Consider the following 22850-nt stretch of genomic DNA (forward strand, 5'->3'; position numbering starts at 1 on the left):
AAAGAGTAGGAATTACTAATTCATATCTGTATTTTAAAAAAACTACACACACTGGTAAATGGTCAGAATGTAGCCATATTTACACACGAGTGTGTAATGTGAATGTAAAATGACTTGTGTCACATCATTACAATTAATTGTACAAATGATATATGGCACATGAAACTAGATAATTGCATACCTTGAAGGTACAGATCCTCATTAATGAAATAAAGTTCAGGACATGGATACATTCATTGTAGATGGTTTTAATAAAATTGGAACAATGACTGAAATACAATAATTTAACACATTAAGTGTTCTGGTTGTATCTCTATGTAATGTGACAAATATTTCTATGGATTTTGTTTTTGAAAACACTGCCAGTATGCTAACAGGTGTAAGCGTATTTTTGTCCACAAGTATCATGAAACATCTATAAAAACTCTCTTTACTTAGAAACATTACAATTACATAGAATGCCTTGAACAGTCTCCATATGAACTACATCTATTGTTGTATCCAAGGCTAGTCTTCGGCATGTCGAGATCAATAATTTAATGGAACATCATCTTCTTTCCTTTAGTATGAGACTTATACCTATTTAAATTTAATAAATATCAAATTTGCAGCACATACACAATTACCATAAGCAACAATTAAGACAAATACTGTTAATAGTAGCCATTGAACATCACATTTAATCACAGATGATTTACCATACATATTACATACAATCAATTCACAGTTATAAAAAGAGCAAGATTAACATCATGTTTAAATTTTGCTACATAAGTACATCAATTCACTGATTGAGTGACTAGTACTTCTAACTATGTTGCAATATTTATAAACTGGTACAATACACTATATAAAAAGTATTCGTAAAGAATCTTCTAATTAAAAACATACAGAAAATAGGAATATTATTCTAATACATTTGATAATAGGTATCAAATTTCAGGTACAAAGAAGGATAGTAAATAAGTTTTTCATGATGGACTAGACCAAAATGTATGCAATACTGCATACAGCTATCACATGATGCTGCATCACTGTTTAAAATAAAATAGAACATAAAAAAGTTTAAATCAATTACTGTGATGAGGACCAATTTTCCCAAAAGTGAATATTTCTAGCTAGCAGGCAAAAATGCTCACTGCAGACATGTAAAATTTCAAACCTGAATATTATAGGACATCAATACAGGCTATACTAGGATAATCTACATACAAAAGGACAATGACACTGATGAATACAATCTTCAGTCACAGGTGTTATACAAATAACACTGCAATATTACTGAAACTCACTAATTTCCATGTTTCACTTAATGCAAGTTTTATCTTGGAAAACAAATGCTGCAATGTGGTGAAACACCGTCATATGTAAAGCTTGGAACACATTGCTGGCACCAACAGATCTCATGTCATCTGAAACAATAATTTAAAACTAATAACTGTATGACATTAACAACTGATACTTTATTTTTTTACCTGATAATTGTATCATATTAAAAACTGATTCTGTATTTTTTAGGTAAAATATAGTCTTACTGGGAAATGACAGCAGAAATAGTTCACACTCTAAAGTAAACCGTAAGAAAATCATACAGGGAATGGTTAAAGATGGGGTTGGGGAGGGGGGTGATTGGTAAATCAGCTGTAGCACACTATGGTCAGCAGCATGAAAGACATAATTCTATTTTGTAAAACCTAGGTCCTGAGAGTGGTGCGTGCTCCACCACCGGCGGCTTCCCCGCCTGGCGGCTCCGATCCGCAGCCCAAGGCGTTCCCGCAGTTGGTTTTGGTTACTACATAATGCGACACAGGTACCGCACCAGTGAAATTGTGCAGCACATGACCATAGTAAGTTTGAGGAGAAGATTGAGGGGGAGACAGAATGGACACCATGGCAAAGAGGGTATGGGTGCAGGATAAGTGAAATTATGGTACTGAGACAGGATTCACCTGAAAGCTAGCTTAATTTTCACTCTCATTAACATGCCTTCGATGACTCGGGGCATCTACTATTTTCTGAGTTGTTACCTTCACTCCTTAACAATTTTTTTTCTGGTTTTCATACACATAAATCTTAAATATTTGGTACATAGAATTCTAGCGGCACGTAACACAGCCTCGAACTGAAATCGAGCCACAGCTGTAGCCTTCCAGCCAGTCAATGCCCCTGCTTATACAGTAACCTCAGCAGAAGCCACAACTTCTGTGCCATCCACTTCCACGAGCAGTCGGCCAAGTCTGGGGGCAGCAACTATCTGCCGCATGACAACAGCCAGATCTCAGTCGTCGGCCTCTGTTCCAGATCTTTCCAACCGACACAAAAACACTGTTCATTCCACAAGGTCAGCCCAGGGCAGTTTTGGCAACAGATTGGCAACCTATATCATCAGCACATCCAACCACCTCCAGCAGGAGCAGCTTGTCCACACTTTCCTGTTGTTGAGACAGCTTACACTACACTCGTTCGTCCTCTGTTAGAATATTGCTGCGCGGTGTGGGATCCTTACCAGGTGGGATTGACGGAGGACAACGAAAGGGTGCAAAAAAGGGCAGCTCGTTTTGTGTTATCATGTAATAGGAGAGAGAGTTGGCAGATATGATACGCGAGTTGGGATGGAAGTCATTAAAGCAAAGACGTTTCTGGTCGTGGCACGATCTATTTACAGAATTTCAGTCACCAACTTTCTCTTCCGAATGCGAAAATATTTTGTTGAGCCCAACCTACATATGTAGGAATGATCATCAAAATAAAATAAGAGAAATCAGAGCTCGAACAGAAAGGTTTACGTGTTCGTTTTTCCTGCGTGCTGTTCGGCAGTGGAATGGTAGAGAGATAGTACGATTGTGGTTCGATGAACCCTCTGCCAAGCACTTAAATGCGAATTGCAGAGTAATCATGCAGAAGCAGATGTAGATTTGTGTCAGAAGAACTGTTGGAGGCTGTCCAACAAAGGGTAGAAATGAAGAGAATGCGACAGCAGCAATCAGCACTAAAACTGAAGTAATTGATGACTAATTTATTTATTTATTTATTCTTTTTCTTTGGGGAGGGGGGGGGGGCAGTGCCCTGTCAGGATGTATTATTTCCTTTCATTATCTTTTCTGTTTGGGGTTATTGTACACTTGCAGTAAGCAGAAAGTCGGTCAGTGAAAAATTGACAACACAGAAGGCATTTCAGCATTTCACAGATGAGATAGCTAAGGCTCCAGCTGATAATGATGCTTTACATAAGGAAATAGATTGTTTAATGAAAGAAGGGAACAGTAGCTTTCTAGTGTGTATCCACCCATCATTGATAACGGTACTACTTCACTGGTTACCTCATTTTCGAGTAAATCTGAGGAAGATGTTTTTGTCTTTTTTGATAATTTGTATCCAGTCGTGATGTTATGGAACTGGAGTAGTGAGCAGTTGTTAAGTGTGGCTTGTTTAAAATTGGTAGAGGTGCTAGATCATACGTGATGTGCAATGAGAATTTGCAGTATGGTCTTTCCTTACTTTGTGGAAGCGTTAGGAGATCGCTATAGAATAAAGAATAATGTGAGGAGGAATGCTTAATGGTATAGTTAAAATACAAGGGGAATCAGCAGAAAGATTTGTAGACCACACCAGGAAAATCTTCCCCATGAACCACAGACTTTGACATTGGTGAGGAGGCTTGCATGCCTCAGCTACACAGATAGCTGTACTGTAGCTGCAATCACAATGGAGGGGTATCTGTTGAGAGGCCAGCCAAACATGTGGTTCCTGAAGAAGGGGAAGCAGCTGTTTAAGTAGTTTCTGGGGTAACGGTTTGGATGATTGATTGAACTGGCCTTGCAGCATCACCCAAAACAGCACTGTTGTGCTGGTACTGCAAATGGGTGAAAGCAAGGGGGGCAGTTTTACTTTATGGTCAAATTATAATGGTGTCCTCTTGGGTAAAATATTTTGGAGGTAAAAGGTAAAATAGTCCCCCATTCGGATCTCTGGGAAGGCGGAGGATGTCAAAAAAAAAAAAAAAAAAAAGAGAAGAGGGGGGGGGGGCATTTTTATGGTTTGAAGCATGGAATGTCAGATCCCTTAATTGGGCAGATGGGCAGATATGTTACAAAATTTCAAAAGGGAACTGGACAGGCTAAAGTTAGATATAGTGGGAATTAGTGAAGTTGCAGTGGCAGGAGCAAGAAGACTTTCGGTCAGGTGAATACAGTGTTATAAATACTAAATCAAATATGGTTCATGTAGGAGTAGATTTAATAATGAATATAAAAAATAGGAACACAGATGAGTTACTATGAACAGCATAGTGAATGCATTATTGTAGCCAAGTCCACACCTACTACAGTAGTACAAGTTTATATGCCAACTAGCTCCGCAGATGATGAAGAGATTGAAGAAATGTATGGTGCAATAAAGGAAATTATTCAGATAGTTAAGGGAGACAAAAATTTAATAGTCATGGGGGACTGGAATCCAATAGTAGGAGAAGGAAGAGAAGGAAAAGTAGTAAGCAAATATGGACTGGGAATAAGGAATGAAAGAGGAAGCTGCCTGATAGAATCTTGCACAGAGCATAACTTAATCATAGCTAACACCTGATTTAAGAATCACAAAGAAGGTTGTATATGTGGAAGAGGCCTGGAGACATTGGAAGGTTTCAGATAGATTATATAATGCTACGACAGAGATTTTGGAACCAGGTTTTAAATTGTAAGACATTTCCAAGAGTAGATGTGGCCAAAGACCAACTGCGGTTTGTGTGACCAACGCAGTAAGTAAGTAAGTACGTAAAATGTGGACTCTGGCCACAATTTATTGGTTATGAACTGTAGATTAAAACTGAAGAAACTGCAAAAACGTAGGAATTTAAGGAGATGGGACCTGGGTAAACAGAAACAGAAGTTGTACAGAATTTCAGAGGGAGCATTAGGGAATGATTGACAAGAATAGGGGAAAGGAGTACAGTAGAAGACGAATGGGTAGCTTTGAGAGGTGAAATAGTGAAGGCAACCAAGGATCTAGTACATAAAAAGATGAGGGCTAACAGAAATCCTTTGGTAACACAAGAGTTATTGAATTTAGCTGATGACAGGAGAGAACATAAAAATGCAGTAAATGAAGCAGGCAAAAAGCAATACTAACATCTCAAAAATGAGATTAACAGGAAGTGTAAAATGGTTAAGCAGGAATGGCTAGAGGACAAATGTAAGGATGTAGAAGCATACATCACTAGGGGTAAGACAGATGCTACCTACAGGAAAATTAAAGACACCTTTGGGGAAAAGAGAACCACCCATTTGAATATCAAGAGCTCAGATGGAATACCAGTCCTATGCAAAGAAGGGAAAGGATAAAGGCGGAAAGATATATAGAGGTGTCTATACAAGGGCAATGTAGTTGAGGCCAATATTATGGAAATGGAAGAAGACATAGATGAAGATGAAATGGGAGATATGATACTGCGTGAATACTCTGACAGAGGACTGAAAGATGTAAGTCAAAACAAGGGAGTAGACAACATTCCATTAGAACTACTGATAGCCTTCGGAGAGCTAACAATGACAAAGCTCTTCCATCTGGCGGTCAAGACGTATGAGACAGGCAAAATACCCTCAGCTTACAAGAAGAATATAATAATTCCAATCCCAAAGAAAGCAGGTACTGACAGGTGTGACAATTACCAAAGTATCAGTTTAATAAGTCATGAATGCAAAATACTAACATGAATTATTTACAGATGAATGGTAAAACAGGTATAAGCCAACTTTGGGGAAGATCAGTTCAATAGAAATGTAGGAACACGCAATGCAGTGCTGACTCTGCAACTTATCTGAGAAGACAGGTTAAGGAAAGGTAAACCAACATTTAAAGCATTTGTAGGCTTAGAGAAGGCTTTTGACAATGTTGATTGAATACTCTCTTTCAAGTTTCAGAATTTGGTAGGCACAAAATATAGGGAGCGAAAGGCTATTTACAACTTGTACAGAAAGCAGATGGCATTTATAAGGGTCAAGGGGCATGCAAGGGAAGCAGTAGTTGAGAAGTGAGTGAGACAGGGTTGTGGTCTATCCCCAATGTTATTCAATCTGTATATTGAGCAAGCAGTAAAGGAAACAAAAGAAAAATTTGGACTAGGAATTAAAATCCAGGGAGAAGAAATACAAACTTTGAGGTTTGCCAATGACATTGTAATTCTGTCAGAGACAGTGAAGGACTTGGAAGAGCAGTTGAATGGAATGGACAGCATCTTGAAAGGAGGATATAAGATGAACTCAACAAAAGCAAAATGAGGATAATGGAATGTGATCGAATTAAAACAGGTGATGCTGAGGGAATTAGATTAGGAAATGAGACACTTAAAGTAGCAGATAAGTTTTGCTCTTTGGGCAGCAAAATAACTGATGATGGTCGAAGTAGAGAAGATATAAAATGCAGACTGGCAATGGCAAGGAAAATGTTTCTGAAGAAGCAAAATTTGTTAACATTGAGTATACATTAATTAAGTGTCAGAAAGTCTCTTCAGAACATATTTCTAAGGAATGTAGCCATGTATGGCAGTGAAACATGGATGATAAACAGTTTAGACAAGAAGAGAATAGAAGCTTTTAAAATATTGTGCTGCAGAAGAATGCCAAAGATTACATGTGTAGACCACACAACTAATGAGGAGGTACTGAACAGAATTGGGGTGAAGGGGAATCTCAACTAGAAGAAGGGATCGGTTGGCAGGACATGTATCAAGGGATCACACGTCAAGGGATCACCAATTTAGTATTGGACGGAGTCATGGATGTAAATACTGTAGGGGGAGACCAAGAGATGAATACACTAAGCAGATTCAGAAGGATGTAGGCTGCAGTAGTTACTTGGAGATGAAGAGACTTGCACAAGATGGAGTAGCACGGAGAACTGCATCAATCCAGTCTTTGGCCTGAAGACCACAACAACAACACTAGAAAAATCAATATTGATACAGATGAACAGAGGGATGATCGTGCCAATAAAGCCATACTGTAGCAAGCAAGACAATGGGCATCTGATACATTCTTTTCAGGAGATACAGGCTGACGTGTCAGGTGAAGTGCACATGAAATTCCCAAAATCCTTGAACAAAACACAGTTCAGTCAGAAACTGACTCAGCAACTAGGTTGGAGGAGAAATGAGTAATTTTTAATGCAGTGGTTATCTTGTGGAATTTGGTTCTCTGGGCCATGTTCAGCTGTTTTGTAGAAATACATTGTGTCAAAGGTGTAAACAGGTAGGGCACTCCATTCAAAAGTGTCTGCAGGCATGTGTAAGGTGGAATTGGGACAACACTTGACCAGACGGAGGGTGGAGTGACCACTGCACAACACTCCCAGTAAGTGTGTTCATGGGACAGCCCTGTGCAAAATGAGTGCCACACATTTGTCTATGTGGCTTTGTAAAAGGAAGTTTGTGTAAGTTTTTGTTGGATACAGGATCACAGGTACCCTTGGCTCACCAAGAGTGTATTTGGTTCCGGAACACTGAACCCATCTTGTTGTACACTTGGGCTTCAAAGTGGGGAGGAGATACTTCTGGGTGTGTGTGGAAGTTCTCCCTAGTGTGGGTATAAACTATAACAAAATTTCTGAGCTACACTTACTGGATAAAAATCACGCCAAAGTTGACCTATAACCGGGCACAGACGAGCTGGATAGGACATCATTCTGTCTTGTTTTTACTGCTGAAAAAACAAAAATGTCATAAGGAAAACCTGAACATTGGGTAACCATACATGGTCTCTTAGACTGACTCATGGGATATAATACTGAAAAGCACAGGAAGGCTGCTCGGGATGAATGCATGAGCCCGTGTGCCAAATAATACTGTTTTTAGTACAGCCATTGCTCTGGATCTGGAACAATATTTCATAAAATTGTAGCTTATCATTTGTGCAGGAAATTGGTGGAAGCTGAGTAGTTCTATTTTGGTTGGTGAGGGGTGAGGCTATCAAAAGGTGCACTGAGAGATAACATAGAACTGTATAGGAAGGTGAGCCGAGTACGGATTTCTGTGTAGAATACAATGAAGCCAAGACAGTCTGTTGATTTAACTGTGCTGAGAAAAGTTGTTGCATCTGGAAGCACACGATAAAGTGAACACAGGGAGATTATTGCAGTAATACACAGAATTATTTAAGCTGCCTGAACCATTGCTGGTGACACCACTAAAGCAACACAGAATTCCCACTAGGAACAAGCCACCTGTGTGTAAGAAGCCATATCAAGCCCTAAACAATCTGCAACCAGTGACAGAGTTATAGAAGAAAGTCCCTGGTTGGCACCTGTTGTTATCATTCCAGAAAATCTTCTGATGGTAATAAGGCTTATAGATTCCTCTGTGACTATAGACAACTGGTGCCTACCTTATGCCAAAAATTACAGGGATCTGAAACAATCTGGGCCAATGCCATTATTTCACCACCATGGATTTATGAAGCAGGTACCACCAATCAGAGATATCAATGGAGGACCTGCCAAAAACATTGTTTCTGCTTCCATTTGCTCACTAGTGGTATCACTGGATCCATCAGGTCTGAAAAATGCACTGACAACTTCCCAATGCTTGTTAGGCAGGATGCTACAGGTCGAAAACTAAAACAGCAGATATCTACAAAGATGATGTCATTGTGTTCTCCAAGTGCCAAGCCACTTCATACTGCAGAAAGCCCATTACTTAAGCTATATTTATCAGCCATGGCTCACATCTGGTGCAAACCATAATAAAGGATTTCCAAACATGTAGCACAGCACAGGAATTAAAGTCTCATATCGGTATCACTAATTTTTACGGAAAATTTATTCCAAGTTTTGGAGAGGTAGAAAGATTCCTTATGAGATTTTGTTAAAGAAGGGAGCTAAGTTTCATTGGACTCCAGACTGCAAAGCACCATTTGAGCAATTTCAAGATTTTGTACTGTCTTGTTACTCAAGTGAGAATGTTCTAAGGCTGTGTTTTGAGTTAAGACATAGAAGGGAAAAACACCCACAGCTTATGCTCCTAGACAGCTCAATCAGGCAGAGAAGAACTATTCAAGTACCAAAAAAGAAATGCTCAAGATAATTTTTGGCCTTGCCTATTTCTGCTGTTATCTGTAAGATCACAATATGTCATGCACCACTGGAATGGCTTCTGGCAGTGAAAGATTCAACCAGTTGTTTGACCTGCTGCTATGCTTTATGGCAATTTCCAGGTTGTACATCATCCAGGGGAAGGTCACAGAAGCACGGACAGAGTTAAGTCACGAGATATGCATGACAGAATGTATTGGGAGTAGGTGTGAAAAAATGCTGCATACCTTAGGCTGCTGACTGTCAGCAGTTCACAAGGCAAGCACAATGATCAGAATGGACATTCTTGGTCCTTTTGCACAAACACCAGCAGGAAATTGATATGTATTAAGGATAATTGATAATCTTTCATGTTTCTTGCCCATGACTGCTATACTGAAACAAAGGCAGAAATGATGGTACAGATATTGTTAACCAGCGGATACTGAAATTTGGAACACCAGAGACCCTAGTAACTGACTAAGGCACTAACTTTATGTCCGATTTATTGAAGTAATTACACTGACTACTACACATAAAAAGCTTAAGAACTGGTGCACTACACCCACAAGTGAATGGCAGAAGTGAAAGAGAATCGCAGGAAAAATGTTTGAAATTTTGCTAAAACATTAGAAAGTATCTGGTGTCAGTTTAAAAAGATAAATACAAAGGCTCTAGAATGGCAGGAAGGCACCCACAACAAAAGAAGTGAAACTGTTAAGAACTATGTTGTGCAGTGGGTTTTGCAATCCAAATCTCCTGTGCCGAAAGGAAAAACTAAGAAATTCATTTTGCGATACCAAAGATGAGATGATATCTCCAGTTAAAGTCAAGCTGCAACTTCTGAACCCAAGCACAGCCATCTATGTAGGAAGAATTCGTACATTTCACGTTGAACCAGAAGCACTGCCTTAATTATCAGCAGCTCCTTCTGAAGATTGATTCTGAGATTGGGTGGAGAAAATAAGAGAAAGGAAGGTAAAACCAAGAAAGTGAAGCAGGGTGTACCTCCAATTGTGCCAACACATCCATGCAGTATTTTACAGACTGTAAGGTGCCCCTTACTTTTTATGCATTTTTTAAATAACATTTTTACAACTTTTATTATTAGACTGCAAAGTCACATGAAAAAAAGTTCTTATTCATAAACCAAACTGATCTTCAAAATCTCTGAAAACTGTCAGCTGAACTTTCTTCTTCTTATTATTATTCTTCTTCCTCTTCATCATCATCATTGTCCTCTTCATATATTATGTTCTTCACTGCCATAGAGAGCCTCACTTATGCCACAATTCTTCAAAGATTTAACAATAATGTCTTCTCTCACTCTAGGCCATGACTGTTTCATCCACTAACACACTTGTTTGATGGTAGGTCATTTTAAAGCTCTCTTTGGCATGAATTCATGTTGCATTTCATCCCCAACCATTCATTCCATTGCTCTCTCATATTTTATTTATAAAGAGGTTGCAATTGTGAAGTAAGTCCTCCTGAAACAACAGCAAGCTTTGTGTTTCCCTGTATTAAGTTCTCCTCCACAGAATTTTTCAAATGACTACTAAACTGATCTAGGAGAAAAAGAGAACGCTTCTTCAATACAGCATCTTTCCTTTTCTCCCACACTCTGTTAATCCACTATTTCACACCTGTCTTGTCCATCCAACTCTTGTCATGTACATGAACAATAACACCTAGTTATATTTCAGAAGGTTTTGGCATTGTTTTTCACTTGAAAATGATCATCGGATTAAGTTTAGTACCAACAGCACGACATGAAAGGACAACACTATAGTGTATTTTTTCATGTCTTCTTTTTTTTTAAAGTAACAGTTTCACCACATTTCGTGGCAACAGTTCTGTTACTCAGCACATCAAATGTCAGAGGAGCTCTGTCCACTTTGGTTTTCTTTTGATGTTGAATAATGACACAATGGAAAAATAATATTGTCTCTTCATACTCTTATTGGCATTTTATGAGATATTTTAGTTCTGAGTTGCATGATAAGTCCTTGATGCTTCATAAACCTATAGCTCCAACCAACTCCACGCTTAAAGACCGTTAAGTTCCACTGGAACGCCATCTTATGACTATGTATTTCCATCATTTTTGTATTAACTCCAATGCCATTTTGACAGTATCCCTGGCTTCATTTCAATACATACTCTTCTATTTTGGCCATTTCCATTCAGTCCTCTACTTGCACATTTAGTCTTCCTCATTTTTTTTCAGTTCTTCTTTCCTAGCTCACCAATCGTGAACAGTTTTTCTGTTGGTGAAGGGCTGAAATGTTGCTCAGCTGCACTGTTTCCATGTTCGTCTGCATTTGCTAATAACGAAACTAGCTACCGACAAAGATATTGTTCTGTTACCAATAACAACACAAATCACTTTTCAGTTCAAGTTCACTGGCCATAGAGTGCACCATAAGCTAGACAGTGTTCTGAGTTTTTGATGGTAGGGTGGGAGGGAGACAGTGTTAGCAAGCTTGTGAATCCCAGGAACTCATATTCGCCACATTGGTGAACTGCTGCTGACAGTTGAATCCGATGTTGCCAGATAGAGATAGGTCTCCCTTGGTATTTAATATATGGCCATTTTTGTGACTGGCAGGAATTTTAAATTGAACACTGGACATTTTTATATTAATTTCAAGTATAAGATGCACCTGAATTTTGGAGGCAATGTTTCGAAGAAGAAAGTGAGTCTTATAGTCCTTATAATATTGTATGCTTTGAGATCATGAGGTGGCCTTTCAAACTAATTTTTTACGTTCTCTAATTAATTATTCCCCCCCATGAACCATGGACCTTGCCGTTGGTGGGGAGGCTTGCGTGCCTCAGCGATACAGATAGCCGTACCGTAGGTGCAACCACAACGGAGGGGTATCTGTTGAGAGGCCAGACAAACGTGTGGTTCCTGAAGAGGGGCAGCAGCCTTTTCAGTAGTTGCAAGGGCAACAGTCTGGATGATTGACTGATCTGGCCTTGTAACACTTACCAAAACGGCCTTGCTGTGCTGGTACTGCGAACGGCTGAAAGCAAGGGGAAACTACAGCCGTAATTTTTCCCGAGGGCATGCAGCTTTACTGTATGATTACATGATGATGGCGTCCTCTTGGGTAAAACATTCCGGAGGTAAAATAGTCCCCCATTCGGATCTCCGGGCGGGGACTACTCAAGAGGATGTCGTTATCAGGAGAAAGAAAACTGGCGTTCTACGGATCGGAGCGTGGAATGTCAGATCCCTTAATCGGGCAGGTAGGTTAGAAAATTTAAAAAGGGAAATGGATAGGTTGAAGTTAGATATAGTGGGAATTAGTGAAGTTCGGTGGCAGGAGGAACAAGACTTCTGGTCAGGTGATTACAGGGTTATAAATACAAAATCAAATAGGGGTAATGCAGGAGTAGGTTTAATAATGAATAGGAAAATAGGAATGCGGGTAAGCTACTACAAACAGCATAGTGAACGCATTATTGTGGCCAAGATAGATACGAAGCCCACACCTACTACAGTAGTACAAGTTTATATGCCAACTAGCTCTGCAGATGATGAAGAAATTGAAGAAATGTATGATGAAATAAAAGAAATTATTCAGATTGTGAAGGGAGACGAAAATTTAATAGTCATGGGTGACTGGAATTCGAGTGTAGGAAAAGGGAGAGAAGGAAACATAGTAGGTGAATATGGATTGGGGAACAGAAATGAAAGAGGAAGCCGCCTTGTAGAATTTTGCACAGAGCACAACATAATCATAACTAACACTTGGTTTAAGAATCATGAAAGAAGGTTGTATACATGGAAGAACCCTGGAGATACTAAAAGGTATCAGATAGATTATATAATGGTAAGACAGAGATTTAGGAACCAGGTTTTAAATTGTAAGACATTTCCAGGGGCAGATGTGGACTCTGACCACAATCTATTGGTTATGACCTGTAGATTAAAACTGAAGAAACTGCAAAAAGGTGGGAATTTAAGGAGATGGGACCTGGATAAACTAAAAGAACCAGAGGTTGTTCAGAGATTCAGGGAGAGCATAAGGGAACAAATGGCAGGAATGGGGGAAATAAATACAGTAGAAGAAGAATGGGTAGCTTTGAGGGATGAAGTAGTGAAGGCAGCAGAGGATCAAGTAGGTAAAAAGACGAGGGCTAGTAGAAATCCTTGGGTAACAGAAGAAATATTGAATTTAATTGATGAAAGGAGAAAATATAAAAATGCAGTAAGTGAAACAGGCAAAAAGGAATACAAACGTCTCAAAAATGAGATCGACAGGAAGTGCAAAATGGCTAAGCAGGGATGGCTAGAGGACAAATGTAAGGATGTAGAGGCCTATCTCACTAGGGGTAAGATAGATACCGCCTACAGGAAAATTAAAGAGACCTTTGGAGATAAGAGAACGACTTGTATGAATATCAAGAGCTCAGATGGAAACCCAGTTCTAAGCAAAGAAGGGAAAGCAGAAAGGTGGAAGGAGTATATAGAGGGTCTATACAAGGGCGATGTACTTGAAGACAATATTATGGAAATGGAAGAGGATGTAGATGAAGATGAAATGGGAGATATGATACTGCGTGAAGAGTTTGACAGAGCACTGAAAGACCTGAGTCAAAACAAGGCCCCCGGAGTAGACAATATTCCATTGGAACTACTGACGGCCGTGGGAGAGCCAGTCCTGACAAAACTCTACCATCTGGTGAGCAAGATGTATGAAACAGGCGAAATACCCTCAGACTTCAAGAAGAATATAATAATTCCAATCCCAAAGAAAGCAGGTGTTGACAGATGTGAAAATTACCGAACTATCAGTTTAATAAGTCACAGCTGCAAAATACTAACACGAATTCTTTACAGACGGATGGAAAAACTAGTAGAAGCCAACCTCGGGGAAGATCAGTTTGGATTCCGTAGAAACACTGGAACACGTGAGGCAATACTGACCTTACGACTTATCTTAGAAGAAAGATTAAGGAAAGGCAAACCTACGTTTCTAGCATTTGTAGACTTAGAGAAAGCTTTTGACAATGTTGACTGGAATACTCTCTTTCAAATTCTAAAGGTGGCAGGGGTAAAATACAGGGAGCGAAAGGCTATTTACAATTTGTACAGAAACCAGATGGCAGTTATAAGAGTCGAGGGACATGAAAGGGAAGCAGTGGTTGGGAAGGGAGTAAGACAGGGTTGTAGCCTGTCCCCGATGTTGTTCAATCTGTATATTGAGCAAGCAGTAAAGGAAACAAAAGAAAAATTCGGAGTGGGTATTAAAATTCATGGAGAAGAAATAAAAACTTTGAGGTTCGCCGATGACATTGTAATTCTGTCAGAGACAGCAAAGGACTTGGAAGAGCAGTTGAATGGAATGGACAGTGTCTTGAAAGGAGGATATAAGATGAACATCAACAAAAGCAAAACAAGGATAGTGGAATGTAGTCTAATTAAGTCGGGTGATGCTGAGGGAATTAGATTAGGAAATGAGGCACTTAAAGTAGTAAAGGAGTTTTGCTATTTGGGGAGCAAAATAACTGATGATGGTCGAAGTAGAGAGGATATAAAATGTAGGCTGGCAATGGCGAGGAAAGCGTTTCTGAAGAAGAGAAATTTGTTAACATCCAGTGTTGATTTAAGTGTCAGGAAGTCATTTCTGAAAGTATTCGTATGGAGTGTAGCCATGTATGGAAGTGAAACATGGACGATAAATAGTTTGGACAAGAAGAGAATAGAAGCTTTCGAAATGTGGTGCTACAGAAGAATGCTGAAGATTAGATGGGTAGATCACATAACTAATGAGGAAGTATTGAATAGGATTGGGGAGAAGAGAAGTTTGTGGCACAACTTGACCAGAAGAAGGGATCGGTTGGTAGGACATGTTCTGAGGCATCAAGGGATCACCAATTTAGTATTGGAGGGCAGCGTGGAGGGTAAAAATCGTAGGGGGAGACCAAGAGATGAATACACTAAGCAGATTCAGAAGGATGTAGGTTGCAGTAAGTACTGGGAGATGAAAAAGCTTGCACAGGATAGAGTAGCATGGAGAGCTGCATCAAACCAGTTTCAGGACTGAAGACCACAACAACAACAACAACAACAATTAATTATTAGTGACATTTTTGAGTATATATTAAGGTTATATCCATGTTTGTGTCGCTTTTCTAGGAGAGCCTCACAGGAACCTTTTAGTGCATGTAATAGGCTAAGGGGATTTTCAAGAAATTTTATTGGCAATATTCCACCTTAGCATGTGGAAATCAGTTTAGAAGGATAGCATCAGTGTCACCTGGTGCCACACGTTTACTGTTTTGCGATGTGTGTGGCTTGTGTAGAAGTAGTTGTGCTGATTGCAACACGATGTAGGTTGGCAGTTGGCAGTAAATGATACTGACTGTGTGTACATGTGATGCATGTGAGGTTACCAATTCGTTATAGTGTATGTTTGCTAGGCCAGTTTATACTCATTTAAGATGATGGGGGTTTGACTAAGTACTACTCTCCACTGTTACTGAAGTGCCAGAAGTGGCAAGTCACTGGCCACCCCACAAAATGGACACACAAAGTCCTAGAGTCATGCGACTAAACTCTGTTTGATTCTCAAGTAGCCTGCAACCGACTGCCCTGGGGAACCAACACAAGTGAAACTGAATTCTTTCAAAAGATATGGTTACACTGGGTAACCTCAGTACCAAAATCGCTAGTTGTCATTAGTACCTGCTGTGAACAGGAATACAACTGGAGGGACAAGGATTGCTGATAAGTGCTACACAATGGGGCATCTCAGAACCTATTTTTCAGTTACCTAGCATCAATGGAACCATCATCCTAAATATCAATTACTCATTAATCTACCTGCCAGACCTACCCTTCAAAATTCCAATTTAAATGATATGATAGATCTGACCCTTTTCACTTCACTGGATCAGACGATATCCACAAAAAATGGCCATAGAAACTTTGACTTAAGCTGTATGCATAATCCTGATAATAGTGAGTATTATGTATTGCCAGTTCAGATGTAGAGTTGCTTAAAATCTTACTCTTACCTCTGTTTAAACTCCAGGTCCAGACCCTAGCCTTGCTGGCAGCTATAACTCAACACAAAGTGATGGAAAAGGACAAGGGACCTAGAAACTTCATATCTGAATATACACAAGTAAGATAGTGTACATAAAGTGACAAAGAGAAGGGAAGGACATGCTGATGCAAGAAGTTACACTAGAAGTATTTAGTCCGAATTCATGCAGTAGAATGTAAAGTATGTATGTAGAAGCCACATACTTAAACAGTAATCCAGTAGTCCAGGTTAATTTAGGGGAATGTGTGGTGTGTGTGTGTGTGGGGGGGGGGGGGGGGGAGAGGAACTGTATCAGCACAGAACTCAAATGTCATCAAAGGCAGCCCAGAACTGTAATCAGTCATAGCCTGAAAGCTGGTCAGTGACCCTGCCTACACAGCAACCTCCTCAGCATAAGCCGCCACTTCCAAGCAGTCCACTTCCATGAGCTACTGGCCAAATATGGGATAATGACCAGCTGCTGAGTGACAACAGTCAGATCCCAACCTTTGACCTTTGCTATAGACATTTCCAAATGACACAAAAACACAGTCTCTTCCACGAAGTCAGCTCTAGGCAGCGGTATTCAAAACCCCTGGTCCAGTCCGTCTGTCATCGGTACATTTGGGCCATACTATGATGCACAGCCTGTGCCAGTCATCACCATATGACATAGCCATGACTGCCATCTAGGCTATGAACCAATGACTGCCATCTTACTGTCTGAGCCCAGGCAGCCAACACTCTGCCACCACCTCACAGTCTGGGTCAGGCAGTAAGTACTGCATCATGGCGGATTGCCGTTGCTGATCACTGCTCCCCAGTCTGCAGTTCTGTGCTCATCACTTGGATAGTTCTGCTGGGCATGCCTGCCATAGTCCTAGCTACAAGCTGTGCCACTGCTGCCCCTCTGTCCGGTCTCACCCAGCAGACATGTTCACGTCTGAAGGACATTGTTTACTGCACACTGCAGGTATAATGATCTATGTTAGTTAAGTGTTTTGGCAACAGACTGGCTGCCTACATTGTCTGCATCTCCAAAACCACCTCCAGCACAGAGCCGCTTGTCCATACCCTCCCGTCTTACCCTGTTACATTGTAATGGGAATTCTGTCATGTGTGTTTAAAGTTGAAGTATCTTGAATTTGTTTGGAATCCCAATGCTATATAACCTATAGCTACACAGACACTGCAAAAATACTCTAGATGTACTAAAATTTTAACAGTCATTCTTGTGCACAGCCATGGATTTCTGCATCAAGACACTGCCTTGCGTAGCAGATAAAGTTCACTAAACATGAAATGTTATTTAAAGGCTATTTGGTCAAAAAGTGCCAGATAATATTTTCAAATGGAATTATACAAGCAAAAAATCAAGTAAATTAATGTGGAGGACCATATATCAATAGAGGGGCACCTACAGAGACAATATACCACAGAACTGATCTGGTTTCAACGCATTAAGTTTCAGATAAATTTCTCAAGTAATATATAAGACCTTCTGCAGTAAGCCATCAGTTGATACTCATATGGAAGGAGTTAGAATACTGAGCTAAATCCAACTGTATTTACAGATACTCAATTGCTGAGAGAACAACAGAGATCCCTGCAATGTTATATGGTACAACACAAGCACTAACATACACGTCAGTAGATCATTACAATAAATAGTAAAACCTGTAGTTGGATGTGCCAATGGGTAGCCACATGGTCACAGTAGACCTGGTAGCACTCCACAGTGCATATTCCTCTGACAAGTGCAAAATGACTGCCAGAAAAAAAGGTGCTTCTTCCAGCCCATGAATATGATAGCTCCTACACAAATGCAACTCATTTGTACTACAGCAAGATAATGCCTGGAACACTGCTGCTTTCAAGTAGCCTTACAGAGAAATACAGATATCTGTGGAGAAACAGCCATACATGCTACAAATCACAGATACTTATTTTGAGTTTCTGGGGCTATTCTACTCAAAAATACAATTTGAGGCATATTATAGATACTATATTGGCACAGACCTCAGCACCTTATTAATGTTTTATTGCACTAATAGTGCTCATAATGCACTCCTAGTAGAGATAAGTGCTGCACAAAGCACTACTCCGTACTGATGGACAGTATAGCTCCCCAAAATAGACAGGAATGTGTCCGATGGGCGTGTCACACACACTCACATGAAACTTGCCATTAGTGAACACAAAATCAGAATATTCACAAAATAGCTGCATTTAAAAATTTAATTCACAGTACCTATGGTTTGCTGGCTCATAAAGGATAGTCTTTGCAATGCACAGCTGCCTTCATACACATCAAAAATTTGATGCAGCTTCAGCTTGAATTCTCTTTTCATGCTGAAGAATTTTCTGTTGTGCATTAAAATTAAATATTACTTGAGAATATTCTCTTTACATTAAATAATAGTGACTAGGTAAAATCTAAATTCACATAACTCTACCTTTCATCATTAGGTGACTGCTGTGGTAGTTGGGTTGCACCACAGCAAGCAGAACCAGCTGCTGCAAGCCTCTTGGTATGTGTAGCACATCTACTTTGCTCACAACAGCTGACAGTGCACAATTCTTGATTTTGCTGTCCACAATTTACATAGCTGGCACCTTTACCATTCATTGCATGCTGTATTGAGTCTAGTGAAGGTCTTCTTGTGGCACATGACTGAGGGTGGCTGGCTCCCAGCATACGTGGTGATGACTGTGATGGTGTTGATTTGGTAGTACAGTCTACAATGGTAGATGGTGACAAATCCATCGCTGTCACTTGATGGGTGTGCATATTGGATAAAGCACTTGTCTTATTGTCAGGATCTTGACACAACCTTTTTTCTGGAGTACCACACAGACTTTCACTTTTACATTTTTCATCCACAGATTCTGAACGAAGGGCTGTTTTTGTTGCAGAGATGTTGACCTGAAGGTTGTCTGGAATATTATCTTGTATATAGTCTGAAGATTGTGGTACTTCACTAGTAGCTTTGGATGAGGAGATGCTGTTTGGCTTCTCCATAACAGGACGATGCAATTCAGTTCCTCTGGGGATTCTGTCACTCCACTTAACCACTTGGCATTTATCATTATCCTCTGGCGTGCTTTTGTCCTGTGACAGATCTATAACATTACAATCACAGTTTAAATTTTCAGTGTCTCTCACAGAAGGAAGTGAAGCTTCCTGTGAAATTCGGTTAGAAGATGATGCAGTAAGTTCAGAGCGGAGTTGCACGTTTGTACTGCTAGGTGCTGGTTGCACACTGTTCACTGGTAAATTCACTGGTGAATTACTCATGGAGTCATCGAAAAAACTTGATGGTGGTGGTACAACCATTCGATGGGAGGACTGCCCAACAGTGTGGACTGTTTTGTACAGCAGTGGTTGTGTTGGTGATGCTGGGATTCTTGTGTGCTCAGGAAACATAATAACTGGCTGACTGTAAGGAAGTTGTTGTGCTGTTGTTGTTCCATGCCTTGCATGCACAGTATCTTGTGGCAATGCAAATCGAGCAGCCCACTCCCTCTCAGGCAGCTTGTACTGGTATCTGTATAAGTCCTGGAAGGTTCAGTCAGTATTAGAGACATTGTGTAGTTAGCACATGTTTCTTGGCTCATCATACATAAGAAAAGACAATGTAAAACAGTGAAGCCACAACAAAAAGCTATAAGAGAACTATGAACAAAAACACTGTGCAAATTATAAAGCCCACAAACAAAGCAAAATTGCTTTACAGTGAAGAGGTGCAAGTTTCTGGCATTACTTTTTTAGCAAGTCACATTGAAATGAAACTCCTTATTTACATTTAAGGAAGGTAGTTGGGAATAGTGTTAGTGCAGCAATAAATTCAAAATACATAGAACAGACTAATACACTGAGCACAAAATACTTTCAAAAGCAGCTGCAAAAACATTAATGAGGCCAGAAATCAGGTAAAACCTGTAGAGGACTTCACCTTGAATTTTTACACTTGATATCACAGGTTTTCTGCTTTCCAGAGGACTACATATGCTTGCTCAGTAAAGGCTGTAACTAAGTTCTATGAACTCTTTGCCCCATTCCATCTCCTTCCATTTTTCATAATATGCAGGGAAGTAGTCAGTTATAAGGCAGAAGTGACAAACAAAGAGAGGTCACACGAAATGTGCAAGCCCTTATATGTGTAGCAGCAAATAACACAAACATGTAGCACATCAGAAAGAGCACAAGCATACATCAACAACAGTTAACCAAAGATATTTGGCTTTCTAACAAGGTTAATGATACAAACTTTTTAGGAGGTGTGACTAATGTAAAACAAAAAATGGTCTACTTACTTTGAAGAAAGGTTTGGTGTCTAGAAGGAATTCATAATGTCTCCTGTGTATGTCTGCATATGCCCAATCCTTCCTACTTTCATCACTGTGATAAATGTTTAATACTCTACACCCTCCCCACCAATATGTGCAATACCCATATTTTCCCTACTTCTGTATTTTATTTTCCCCTTTTCTTTTTATTTGATTATTTCATTATTATTTCCACTTTTCACTTTTTCTGCCTCCTATAATCCATCTTGCACCTTCTATAGCCTCTGAACTGAAGCTGCCACACTGTTTACTAATGTGTTATCTTCACCCCTTTATGTTATCCAATGCTTTTCCTTCATCTTTACCTCCCTTGCACCACATAAAAAATGGGTCCCTCTGATCTTAAAATATGATGACCCCCTGCCTCCTCCCTCACCTTCCACAATGACAAATGAACCTACTATCTGAAAGTTAGTAGTGCTGCATCCTATTTTAGGTGTTTCTGTTGGTAATAACAGAGCTGTGTTTCCTAAAGAGAAGTACTTGCCAGCCATTCTGTCTGTTTGTCAGAATAATACTTTCCTCAGCTGTATTTGACCAACAAGAATGGAGCATTTTGTTTTACTGTATACAAACCAGAAGAGCGAAATACCTAATGATCACACATTGAGAGCATCAGGGCAGTCAGCTAGCCTTCGAAAAAGAACAGAAGAGGATGAAAGAAACAAAAATATGTGCATGCAACATTCACTTCAACACGAAAGTAGCTGTTTTTTGTGAGTGGTGCATCACTTGTCTATTATGTAGAATATTATATTTCCCACTGTAAAGCACTGCTACGAAATTCCATGGTCAATATAACTAACAATGTTCAAATGTACAATAGCTGCTGGAAACACACCATTACTCTATGGCACATTTTGGGACAAGTTTTCATCAGTGGGGAAATGAAAGTAGATCTACATGAAGTAATTCACACCATATATCAAAGGTGCTCAATGAGAATTGTTGTAAAGTGTCATGGAAGCAACAGCTGCAAACTAAACGCAGTCTTTTCCCTTTATTGTCGAATGTGAGAGTACCTTATTTCAGAGTACAGCTACTTGAATTTTCCATAAAAAAATTGGAAAACAGTTTGAATGTGTCATGAATGCAGCCAAAGATGATAAGCAGCTGTCGGTAAAGAAAAACGGCCAGGTTGCAAGTGTAACTGAGTAATTCTTCCTTCTGTCTGTTCTCAGAAATAACAAGGAATTTTGTTTAACATACCTCCAGACCGGAACTAATATAAACTGCAACTAGTAAAAACCACTACAAAACGTGGGATGAGTTTTAGTGGGTTCTGGTAAACCATCCAAACCAAACTCCATATAATCCATATTCCAAAGAAATGAAAGAAAAACGTATTGCATTACAATTGTGCAATCAGAAGCTGCAATGAAAAAGACAATTAAAGAACTTTGTCTGTACTAAGTACAACTGATTCCACAGATGAGTCTACTGTAAGAATACAGAACAAGACTGGACTTACATTTCCATGGCAGAGTTCAGATTACATAAACAGTTATTCATGCAAATAATTTCCCCCTGATATCATTTCAGGCATAAAGACAACTCTACAAGCACTTACCTGGTATCAATATCTGACAGGCTAGGTAATCTGACAATTTCTACTGTTCTGTTTTTACAATTAACTTCACAAACTGTTCATCAAACAAATCTCAAACTTGCCTAATCAATCATAAAACCTGAAAGCTTCCCAGAATCCCATTACATAACAAGCCTATAAATTTACTGGCTGACTAAAAAAGTTAAGCACCTGGAATGAATTGTTGTAGAAGCAATTTTGTACATGCACAGAACATCAATGGGTATCTAAATGACTATAATTACAATGATCTGTGGTAGGTAAAATGCTCACAAGAGTTAATTAGTGCTGTCACGACAAGTCCATATTATCAGCCCTCACAAAGTACTGCATGGTGGTCCTGGGGGTGGACTGTTTACAATTAGTTACATTACTGCCGGCAGCTGGCTTGTTGGTCTAGAGGCATGATTCCTGCTTTGGGTGCAAGAGGTCCCGGGTTCAAATCCCGGATGGGCCAGTAATTACCCTCAACACGCAAAATGTGTAGCAGTGCCAGAGAAGTAAATATGACATACTTTCTTGGGATGAAAACAACTATTAGTTCCAACTATTAATTCCAAAAGCTAGGTAGTGTGTCACTTTTATACCACATATTTTGCCTCCTGAAGGGTTGCCAGAAATTTTGTCTCAATGTATATAATGGGTATGTTTAGCATCAGATGGTTAGCAAGCACTTTGAATAGCCATGGGGAATACCATGCACTTGTGTCATTTGGCAAGAGTTTGTAATGGGCATTACTGTGGGTCTACACAGGGCTTTCAAATCAAACTGTGATATCTAGGCATTTGAACAGGTCAGTAGTCCAATG

General features: G+C 39.7%; 1 protein-coding gene and 1 non-coding gene across 2 annotated transcripts in view; one reads left to right on the forward strand and one right to left on the reverse strand.

Annotated features, from left to right (window-relative positions):
• Positions 1-232: 232 nt before the first annotated feature.
• Positions 233-22850, reverse strand: part of LOC124613913 — a 132397-nt gene continuing 109779 nt past the window's right edge. The window contains exons 8-9 of the mRNA XM_047142665.1: positions 18560-19662; positions 233-1412 (exon numbers count right to left, since the gene is read on the reverse strand). Coding sequence (XP_046998621.1) covers positions 1409-1412; positions 18560-19662 — 1107 coding nt within the window. The 3' untranslated portion in view covers positions 233-1408. The remainder of the gene's footprint in view (positions 1413-18559; positions 19663-22850) is intronic.
• On the forward strand, positions 22427-22498 carry Trnap-ugg. The gene has a single exon. It is a non-coding gene; the product is annotated as a tRNA-Pro (tRNA).

The sequence above is a fragment of the Schistocerca americana genome, chromosome 1 (assembly GCF_021461395.2).
Source record: "Schistocerca americana isolate TAMUIC-IGC-003095 chromosome 1, iqSchAmer2.1, whole genome shotgun sequence".
Lineage (NCBI taxonomy): Eukaryota > Metazoa > Arthropoda > Insecta > Orthoptera > Acrididae > Schistocerca > Schistocerca americana.